This window comes from Herpailurus yagouaroundi, unplaced genomic scaffold (genome assembly GCF_014898765.1).
Source record: "Herpailurus yagouaroundi ecotype Mexico unplaced genomic scaffold, PumYag 220, whole genome shotgun sequence".
In the NCBI taxonomy this organism is placed as follows: domain Eukaryota; kingdom Metazoa; phylum Chordata; class Mammalia; order Carnivora; family Felidae; genus Herpailurus; species Herpailurus yagouaroundi.
In genome coordinates, this window is record NW_024412451.1 from 9,397,643 (window position 1) to 9,408,858 (window position 11,216).

General features: G+C 49.6%; 1 protein-coding gene across 1 annotated transcript in view; it reads right to left on the minus strand.

Annotated features, from left to right (window-relative positions):
• Positions 1-10,956, minus strand: part of NLRP12 (NLR family pyrin domain containing 12) — a 27,714-nt gene extending 16,758 nt beyond the window's left edge. The window contains exons 1-3 of the mRNA XM_040457961.1: positions 10,932-10,956; positions 10,605-10,685; positions 4,148-5,849 (exon numbers count right to left, since the gene is read on the minus strand). Coding sequence (XP_040313895.1) covers positions 4,148-5,849; positions 10,605-10,685; positions 10,932-10,956 — 1,808 coding nt within the window. The remainder of the gene's footprint in view (positions 1-4,147; positions 5,850-10,604; positions 10,686-10,931) is intronic.
• Positions 10,957-11,216: the final 260 nt, after the last annotated feature.

The following is an 11,216-nucleotide window of genomic DNA, read 5'->3' on the forward strand; positions in this document are numbered from 1 at the left end:
TGGGACAGAGAGAGACAGAGCATGAACGGGGGAGGGGCAGAGAGAGAGGGAGACACAGAATCGGAAACACGCTCCAGGCTCTGAGCCATCAGCCCAGAGCCTGACGCGGGGCTCGAACTCACGGATCGCGAGATCGTGACCTGGCTGAAGTCGGACGCTTAACCGACTGCGCCACCCAGGCGCCCCTATGTTTTACTTTTTAAAGGTACGCTCTGTGCCCAACGTAGCTTTTGAACTTTCAACCCTGAGATCATTAGTCTCGCCCTCTTCGACTGAGTCAGCCAGGCGCCCCCTACATTTGCATTTAAAATATTCCGCTCTAGGGGCACCTGGGTGGCTCAGCAGGCTACGTGTCTTCAGCTCAGGTCATGATCTCACAGTCTGCGAGTTCGAGCCCCACGCTGGGGTCTGTGCTGACAGCTCAGAGCCTGGAGCCAGTTTCGGATTCTGGGTCTCCCTCTCTCTCTGCCCCTCCCCCGTTCATGCTCTGTCTCTCTCTGTCTCTCAAAAATAAATAAATATTAAAAAAAATTTTTTTAAACCTATGTTTATAATATATTTATAATTATTACATATAAGGTTATACTCATATGCAATTATATATATTTATATATTTTATGTAAATATATATAAATACATATATAATGTAAATATATCATATAAATAAATATATAAAATTGTGTGACCCCCCAAACCCTAGAGGCCTTAACTATGACAGAGTTCTATGTACCGGGGGTTTAACAAATCATTGCACACAGAGTGTCCACACTGTTACGAAAACATCACGGTGTAAAAGTGACATCAGCACCTGTTGATTTCTGACCCTGTACGCAACCAACCCACTGTTGGGCCTTTACACGAACCCAAAAAGGCAGGCATTGAAATCCCATTTTCCGCATAGAAAGACTGAGGCTTGACCAGCAGAAGGGACTTGCGCAAAGCCGCACAGCTAGGGAGCAGTGGAGCTGGGATTCTAAGCCGCGTGCACGTGACTCCAGACCCGGGGCTATTGGCCACCATGACCTTCTTGCGTCCCGGAGCACAATAACGTAAAGTCCTGGGCACACGGCCCCACAGAAAAGCATTTAGTGTGCATTTATGGCATCTAGGTCAGTGCGGAAGCTGGTTAGCAGAACTGTGATTCCACATGGGATGAAGATTCGTGAAGAGCCAGGCAGCACGGTCACTGGAAGTAAGCCTCCAGTCGGAGGAGTGAGATGTCAGCACATCGACCCTATTATCTGTATCCCCTGGTCCTAGACACCTCTCCTTCCTGGATTGTCACACGGCTTAAGTCAGAAGCAGACGTCTGTCAAGCCGACTGGGAGACCCTGTGAGCCGACCCCCACCCACTTACACGTGATTCATGCACAGCTCAAGACCCCTGCCCCCCTGCCTCGAGGAGGAGTGGGAGGTACGTCTGAGTCCCATTGGTGACGAGCTGGATGGGGTTCCCTTTTTTGGCTGCCTCCCTTCCTTGTCTTCTCGACGTACTGGGACCACCTCCCAAAGAAAGTCCTCTAGGGGACCAGAATATGCCACCCCAAATATGCCACTTTGGCGTAAGGATTATTTTGAGTTTGAGGCAAACGAGATGCAGAAAGAAATCTTCCCATTCCGACCACTTGTGAAAGTGACGACTCCCATAGGGCCCCTCTCCTGGGGAAGTTTTATGGCCACGAAGATGGAAAAACCTCGAGCTGGAGGAGTCTGAGAAGGGTCCCTGATGCCCTACCCCACCACCATCTGGCTCTTCTCTGAGAGCAGATCAGTCTCCCGTGTGAAGAATCTCCTCCCTCCACCAGAATGAAGGGAGGGATCCTGATCACCAGAGAGTGAATTCAGGACCAAGAAGCCTACATAAACAAACCTTATTACTTCTTCACTATTGACTGCCCCCAGCCCAGAGTGCTTTGTCTTATCAATTCTTTTTTTTTTTTTTTTTTTTTAAGTAAACTCTACGCCCAATGTGGGGCTCGAACTCACAACCCCAAGATCAACAGTCACACACTCACTGACTGAGCCAGCTGGGCGCCCCTAATTTCACAGATTTTTTTTTTGTTGAAGTTTTTATTGACTTATTTTGAGACACACAGAGAGCGTGAGTAGGGGAGGGGCAGAGAGATAAGGAGACAGAGGATCCGGAGTGCTGTCAGCACAGAGCCTGAAGTGGGGCTTGAACTCACGAACCGCGAGATCAAGACCTGAGCCAAAGTTATGCTTAACCGACTGAGCCACCCAGGCTCCCCCAGAGATCTTTTAAGGTAGCTCTCTCTATGTAATGACATTTATAAAGCTGATTCAAAATTCAGCTTGACATGTCCTCAGATGGCTTGTCAATTCTTTGCAAGTTGATTGTTTTTTTTATCTGAATGTATGAGAGCTTCCGGCTCTCATGCAGGCTTTCAAGCACATGTAAAAATTCATTAAAACGTGTCTGCTTTCCTCCTGTGAATCTGTCATACGTCAGTTTAATTCTCAGGCCCAGCCAGAGACCCAAAGAGGAAGGAGGAGAATTTTCCTCCCCTACAGCTCCAGGACGGACTTGTACAAATACACCTTACCCCATCTGTTTCCCCCGTATTTTTGCCTTCCCACAGTTAACCTCCAGAGAAGCTCACTGTCCTTTTCCTTTGTCTTGCCATATCTCTAAAAATGTATTGTTCTTGTGTTAGGACGCTATAAAAGCCCAGGTTCTAGCCAGCCCTTTGAGTAACTCATCTCTGGGTACACCCCCGTATAAGTGCAGATGAACTAATAAACCTTTTTTTTGTGTGTGTGCCCAACCTGGGGCTTGAACTCATGACCCCAAGATCAGAAGTCACATGTTCTACCAACTGAGCTAGCCAGGTGCCCCGGAATTAGTAAACACCTAATGAACTTCTCTTTGTTTTTCTCTGTGAATCTGTCTTTGGTGAGTTTAATTTACAGGCCTCTGTTATGCACCTAAGAGGGTGGAAGGAAGGAAAAAGGATGACTTTCCTCTCTTATTCTACTTACATTCAAATCCTTTTGTCTAAGGGTTACTCCTTGGGGAACCCAAACCAAAACAGTCTTAGTGGGGCACCTGGGTGGCTCACTTAGTTAAGCATCCGACTTCCGCTCAGGTCACAATCTCACAGTCCGTGGGTTCAAGCCCTGCATCAGGCTCTGTGCTGACAAGTCAGAGCCTGGAGCCTGCCTCTGTCTCTGTCTCCCCCCCTGCCTCCCGCCCCCCCCCCCCCACTCACACTCTGTCTCTCTCAAAAATAAACATTAAAAAATTTTTTAATTAAAAAAAAAAATCTTAGCCAAAAAGCTCAAAGAGTCACTTCCTGAGACCTTCCTTCCTTCATCCACCCCCTTCACACCGCCCAGCCCTCCCTGTCGCCGCCTATGCCCCCGCCCTGTTTTATTTTCCTCATAGCAGTTCTCTCTGAAACTACCCCAGTGATCGAGTCTTGTTTGCTCGTTTGCCTGTTGACTTATTTACTGCCCTTGGCTCTCTCCCTTCCCATGAGGATGTTAGTCCTGCAGGGGGCACCACTGGCGTGTTCACCACTGTCTGGACTCGGTAGGAAAGTGCCCGTGATAACATTTGTTGGCTGGAAGCACTGTCCTTGACAGGGGCCCCAATTTAGTCCTAACGAGTCCTGTTTAGGAGCAGGGCACTAACCTGGACACTGTTGACAACGTGAGGACCAGACCATCCTGTGTTGTGGGGGGCCGTCCTGGGCACGGTGGGATGTCTTTTTTTTTTTTTTTTTTAATGTTTATTTATTTTTGAGAGACAGAGACAGAGAGAGAGCATGAGCGGGGGAGGGGCAGAGAGAGAGGGAGACACAGAATGTGAAGCAGGCTCCAGGCTCCGAGCTGTCAGCACAGAGCCCTACATGGGGCTCCAACCCACAAACTGTGAGATCGTGACCTGAGCCGAAGTCAGACGTTTAACCAACTGAGCCACCCAGGCGCCCCCCCGTGGGATATCTTTGTAGCATCCCTGGCCTCTTCCCTCCAGATACCATAGCAACCTCCCCTCCCCCCACCTCCTCTAGTGGTGACCACCCAACCCTTCCCCGGATATTGCCAAGTGTCTCCTGGGGTGGGGGCAAAAATCATCCCCAGCTGAGATCATGAACTTGGAGAGCGAGCCCCACCGGGTACTTACGACGGTGCGGGTAGCGCCTGGGGCCCGGAAGTCCATTTCCCGCCATCGTGCTCTTCCGGGCTGTAGGCAGCCCCGTGCAGGCGCACGGTCAGGGCGTTCCTGCAGCTTTTCACGCACAGGGAGGCAATCACGTGCTCCATCTTGGTGGTGATGTTGCCGACGACAAGCACTCGAAAGTGGCTCAGGGCTTGTTGGATAAACTCCTCCTCCTGGATCTCGTACAGGCAGCTGAAGAGCTCCAGGGAGCCCTGCTGGAGGGTGGAGCCCTCGCTCCGAGCTTTGCTTTGGATCCAGGCCAGCAGCTCCAGCTTGACGTGAGACGAGACCTCCCAGCAGAGACTCTTCTCCAGGTAGCTCCTTGTCTCCTCGTTCAGGAGGCCAAACAGGAAGCGCACGGTGAGCCCCAAGAAGCTCCTTCCCGAAAACCCGTACTCCGCCAACAGCTTCGTCACGCTCTGCTCTGGGCTGGACCCGGTCTCCCCGGCGCCCAGGATGTAGTACATGGCGGCAAAGAATTCCTGGAAGCTGAGGTGGATGAAGCTGTAGAACTTTTCACAGTTGATGTCCTTCTGGAAGATGTTCATGTTGAGGAAGGAGGAGACATCTGCCCCATCGAGGCCATGCTTCCGGAGGTCCTGCTCCTCAAAGAGGATCTTCTGATTCCAGACGCCGTCGGCCGCCAGAGAGCACAGCGCCCTCTGGTTGGCCGCGGGGTGCAGGGTGGGGCTCCCCGGCTTGGGCTGCATCAGACTCAGGAGGTAGAGCAGGTACACGGCCGTGGTGGTCCTGGACGTCTGTCGTAGGAGCCCCCCGTCCTCCAGCTGCTGCTTGAGGCAGGTGCACACGACCCAGCACACCATGGGGACAAAGCACAGAGTGAACAGGGGCTCGTTGTCCCTCATGAAGCTGAAGACTTGAGCGGCCTGCTCTGCATTGTGGAAATACTTGTAGCAGTACTCCCGCCTCTCGGCCTCCGAGAAGCCCAGGATCTCCACGTGCCTGGGATGCTCCAGCAAGCGCTGGAGCTTGTCCAGAGCCGTGGGCCTGGTGGTGATGATCATGGACAGCTCAGGCAGCAGCTTCTTCCCAAGCAGGCTGCCGAGGAGAAGCTCCGTGGGCCGTTTCTCCTCCCAGCAGAGGCACCAGGGGCCCTGAGGGTGGTGGAAAGAGGGTTTTAGCTCGTCGAAGCCATCGATGATGAACAGGAGGCGCTCGGGGACTCGGACAAGCTCCTGGAGGGGCACGCTGGGCTCCGGCCAGCAGCTGGAGATGAGGTCCCGGGCGCTCTGCTCCGAGGTGCTCTGGTTCATCTCCCTGCAGTTGATGTAGAAGAGATAATCAAACCTGCCTTGGAAGAGCTTCCCGTCGGCCCAGTCGAGCATCACCTTGTGGGCCAGCATGGACTTGCCCATCCCGGCCGCTCCCTGCAGGACCACAGTGCGCGGGGGCTCGGGGCGCTCCTCGTCCGGCTCAAAGAGGGTCTCCATCTGGATGAGGCTGGCCTGGTGCCCCACGGCTCTTGCCTGTCCCCAGCCTGTGTCCAAAAGCTTCTGCTGGGCCCACATGGGAGTTGAGTGCTCCTTCACCAGGAGGAGGCGGGTGTACCTGCGGCTGAGGTTGACGCATTCCCCGAGGCGCGCATTTCGGTCTTGCATCAGCCGAAACTTCCTGCGGACGTAGTCCTTGTAGGTTTCCCGGGGATCTAAGGGAGGGGAGTGAGGAGGGGGGTCCATGGGAGACTCATCAGCCACTGTTCGTGGATCGGCGGGCGAAAGCAAACCACGGTCTATTGGTGCCTATTTGTTCTGCAATATCCTCGGGATGCTTTTCTGGATGGAGCCTGGGGGGCTTGGTACTGTTCTCATGGGAAGCAAAGGCACTAACAGGGAAACTGTCCTCGGGCACAGGGGTCTATCCTGGCGACTCAAACGGGGTGTCCACGTCCTAGAGCACCTCCAGCACCTGCTGATGGAACACAGCAAGGGCACCTAGAGGAGGCTGTCAGCCTCAGCCCCGGGTTCACTCGGGTCCTCCCGGGGAAGACAGTGAAATCCCACATGGGCCCACAAGGAGCTGGTCGCAAATGGAAAAGTGAGCCCCACTCCCCAGCTACAGAACCCCGAACTGCATCCCTACCAGGACTGCTGTCTGATTTGCCTGCACGCTGAAGTTTGAGAAGGCAGTGCTCCCAAGGTTTCTGCCTTTGAAAAAAGGCCGCTGTGCATGGACACTGGAGAACTTGTCTGCTCTATAAGCCCCTTGCTAAATGTCTCTTTGGGGAAATCTACTTGGTATAGATGCGAATGCACAATCTAGAACAGTGGTGCTCACCAGGATGATTGCGTCCTCCCCTAGGGGGTTTCTAGCAAGGTCTGGAGATATTTTGGGCCCTAGCAACTGAGGGGTGGGGCACCAGCTACAACCATCCTGTGGGTGGAGGCCAGGGTGGCTGGGGGGCTAAGTCGGTTAAGCATCTGACTCTTGATTTTGGCTGAGGTTGTGTCTCACTCACAGTTTGTGAGTTTGAGCCCCACATTGGGCTCTGCACTGACAGTGCAGAACCTGTTTGGGATTCTCTCTCTCTGCCCCTCCCCTGCTATCTCTCCCTCTCAAAAACAAAAACAAAAACAAAAAAACCAAAAAAAAAAAACAACAAGCAAGCATCCTTTTGTATTTGAATGTCCCCAGAGGCCCATAATATCTGCCCAGAGGTCCATAATATTGGACCTAAAGGAATGGTTCCTGCCTAAAAGAAGGTTAAAAAAGAGATCTAAATTTGATCCTAGGACTCTCTCAAAAGGAATGCATGCACTCTTTTATTTTGAATTCTAGGAAAATACACATAACATAAAATGTAGCATTTTAACCGTTTTTAAGGGTAAGACTGACTCAATGATATTAAGCGCATTCACAATGTTGTGCAATCATCAGCATGGTCCATTTCCAGAAATTTTCGTTCATCCTCAGCAGAAACTCTGTGCCTATTAAACACTAACTCCCCATTCCTCCCCCACCCCCAGCCCCTGGTCCACTCTCTGTCTCCAGTGTGACTTATTATTTTTTTTTTATTTTTTTAACGTTTATTTATTTATTTATTTATTTTAAATTTTTTAACGTTTATTTATTTTTGAGAGTGAGAGAGACAAAGTGTGAGCAGGGGAGGGGCAGAGAGAGAAGGAGACACAGAATCCGAAGCAGGCTCCAGGCTCTGAGCTGTCAGCACAGAGCCCGACGCGGGGCTTGAACTCACGAACTGCGAGATCATGACCTGAGCCAAAGTCAGACGCTTAACCGACTGAGCCACCCAGGCACCCCAACGTTTATTTATTTTTGAGACAGAGAGAGACAGAGCATGAATGGTGGAAGGGCAGGGAAAGAGGGAGACACAGAATCGGAAGCAGGCTCCAGGCTCTGAGCCATCAGCCCAGAGCCTGACGCAGGGCTCGAACTCACGGACCGCGAGATCGTGACCCGGGTGAAGTCGGACGCTTAACCGACTGAGCCACCCAGGCGCCCCTCCAGTGTGACTTATTTAAGTACCTCATATAAGTGGAATCACATGATATTTGTCCTATTGTATTGGCTCATTTGACTTAACATAATGTTTTCTTTTTTCTTACAATCCAATGCAGGGCTTGAACCCTGAGATCAAGACCTGAGCTGAGACCAAGAGTCTCAAGGGGGAGAGTCTCAAGCTGAGACCAAGAGACCACCAGGAAGGGGGAAGCTTATTGAAAAGATTTTATGGGTGGATGGATGGATGCTTAACCAGCTGAGCCACCCAGGCGCCCCTGACTTAGCATAATGTTTTTGAAGTACATCTATGCTGTAGCAAGTATCAAAATTTCATTCCATTTTGGGGCGCCTGGGTGGCTCAGTCGGTTAAGCGTCCGACTTCGGCTCAGGTCACGATCTCTCGGTCTGTGGGTTCGAGCCCCGCGTCGGGCTCTGTGCTGATGGCTCAGAGCCTGGAACCTGTTTCGGATTCTGTGTCTCCCTCTTTCTCTGACCCTCCCCCATTCATGCTCTGTCTCTCTCTGTCTCAAAAATAAATAAACGTTAAAAAAAAATTTTTTTTTAAATTTCATTCCATTTTATTCACACAAATATTCAGACAAAATTTCATTCCATTTTAAGTCTGAATAATATTCCATTGTATGTATATATACCATATTTTGCTGATCCATTCATCTGCTGATAAAGTTATCTTATTCCTCCCTTAATGTGTATTGATAAATATCAATACTTCTGGGGCGCCTGGGTGGCGCAGTCGGTTAAGCGTCCGACTTCAGCCAGGTCACGATCTCGCGGTCCGTGAGTTCGAGCCCCGCGTCAGGCTCTGGGCTGATGGCTCGGAGCCTGGAGCCTGTTTCCGATTCTGTGTCTCCCTCTCTCTCTGCCCCTCCCCCGTTCATGCTCTGTCTCTCTCTGTCCCAAAAATAAAAAACGTTGAAAAAAAAAAATTTAAAAAAAAAATACTTCTGAGTTTATAAATATACCATTTGCACTTCTCTTTCATCAATGGTGATTCTATTTCATGTAGAAAGGGTTTTTTTAATTTATTATATTTATTATTTTTTTAATATTTTATTTTATTTTTTTATTTTATTTTTATTTTATTTTTTTTTCAACGTTTATTTATTTTTGGGACAGAGAGAGACAGAGCATGAACGGGGGAGGGGCAGAGAGAGAGGGAGACACACAGAATCGGAAACAGGCTCCAGGCTCTGAGCCATCAGCCCAGAGCCCGACGCGGGGCTCGAACTCACGGACCGCGAGATCGTGACCTGGCTGAAGTCGGACGCTTAACCGACTGCGCCACCCAGGCGCCCCTAATATTTTATTTTTGAGAGAGAGAGAGAGCACTAGTGGGGAGAGACAGAGAGAGAAGGAGACACAGAATCCGAAGCAGGCTCCAGGCTCTGAGCCATCAGCATAGAGCACGATGCGGGGCTCGAACCCACGAACCGTGAGATCATGACCTGAGCTGAAGTCGGACCCTTAACCGACTAAGCCACCCAGGCACCCCTACATTTTTTTTTAATTGAACAAAGATAATTGTGACAGTAATGCTTAGATTTTGTAGAAGTCTTAGTCTTTTCCTGTAGAGAAAGGGCTCTTATTTTCAGACATGGGGAATATTAGGAAAATAGAAAAGTTTAAAATAATGATGAGAACGAAAATGAAGTTACCACATATTGGCCATGTGCTATGCCCGGTGCATAAAGACACCTTTGAAAGATGTCCAGAATCATTTGTGTTCTTGTTCACAATGATACTCTCTGTCCAGCAGCCCATACTCATTTCTTCTTCACCAACACTCCCAATTTTATTAAAGTGATGGATGCTGTTCCTTTTTTTTTTTTTTAGATTAAAAAAAAAATTTTTTTTTAAATCTCTATTTATTTTTGAGAGAGAGAGACATAGTGTGAGTGGGGGAGGAACAGAGAGAGACAGAGACACAGAATCTGAAGGAGGCTCCAGGCTCTGAGCTGTCAGCACAGAGCCCGATGTGGGGCTTGAACTCATGAACTGTGAGATCATGACCTGAGCTGAAGTCGGCCACTTAACCGACTGAGCCACCCAGGAGCCCCTTTTTAGATTTTATTTTAAAACAATCTCTACACTGGAAGTGGGGCTCTAACTCACCACCCAGAGATCAAGAGTCACATGCTCCACTACTGAGCCAGCCAGATGCCCCGGGAGCTGATGCCTGATACTAGCCATATGCTGTCCCTTCACAAGCCCCAGAGGATGAATCACAGTTTGGCTAAACCAGTCATGAACAATCTCATTCCCTGTTGCCAGTGGCAGGTCTGGGAATGTGCCCCAGTTCCGACCAATGAGGTGCAAAGGGATGACCACCGGGAAGTGGGAAGCTTGTTGAAAAGATTTTATGGGTGGATGGATGGATGGACGGGTGGCTCAGTCAGCTGAGCAACTGACTCTTGATCTTGGCTCAGGTCACAATCTCACAGTTCATGAGTTCGAGCCCTGCATTGGGCTCTGTGCTGACAGTGTGGAGCCTGCTTGGGATTCTCACTCCTTCCTTCTCTCTCTGCCCCTCCCCTGCTGTCTGTCTGTCTGTCTGTCTCTCTCTCTCAAAATAAAATAAATTTAAAAAAAATGATACTCTCATGAAGAGGAAAATCTTTTTTCTCTCTTTTTTTTTCCCTGCTTGGAATTCACTTGCATGAAATGGTTTGGTTGCCATCTTGCAACCATGAGGTGACAAATCTTAGGACAAGTGTAACAGAGGAAGTTGGGGATTTGATGGTGTTGCTAACCGGCCACATAAGGCAGAGTTTATGTGCAGAAACCACCCATGTCAAGATTTCTTGTTATGCTTTTCTTTAATGCAAACATTAAATTTTTTTTTTTTGCTTGATCTAGTCCATTGGACAGTCTGATACATGTAGCCTTGTGTATTCTACCAGATACACGGCTCATGACTCACCTTTCCTTGGAGTTCCAGGAAAGACTTCCAGACAACATACTGACTGGCTCTCCAGTGAGGATGAGCCATCAGGTGGAGTATCTGGAAGAGAAATTTTGGAAGATCAGCTAGCATATATCTGGCTAGCTCTCAATAATATTAGCTACTTTGAATGCCTGAAGCTAATATAACTTATATGTCAATTAAAAAAATACTAGTTACTATTACATCAGACTGTCTACATGATAATTCTCTGTCTACCCACACCCCAGAATGTTTGGCATTCACCTCACATGCATTACTGCTGAAAACACTTGCTCTGCATAACCCACTCTCCTTCCTGGGTACACATTGTGGGGATCAGCACCTCCATCGATCCAACAAATCCTTTCAGGCAGGAAGTTGTGAGTCAGCTTGGATTTCCTCCCTCTCCTTCAGTCCTTGCCCACACCTCATCCATCTATCCATCCATGCATCCATCCATCCATCCATTCATCCATCCATCTCCATCCTCCATCTACCCATACATCCACCCATCGACCCATCCATCCCTCCATCCACCACCCACCCATCCACCCACCCACCCATCCACCCAACCATCCCTCCATCTCCATCCATCCATCTACCCATCCA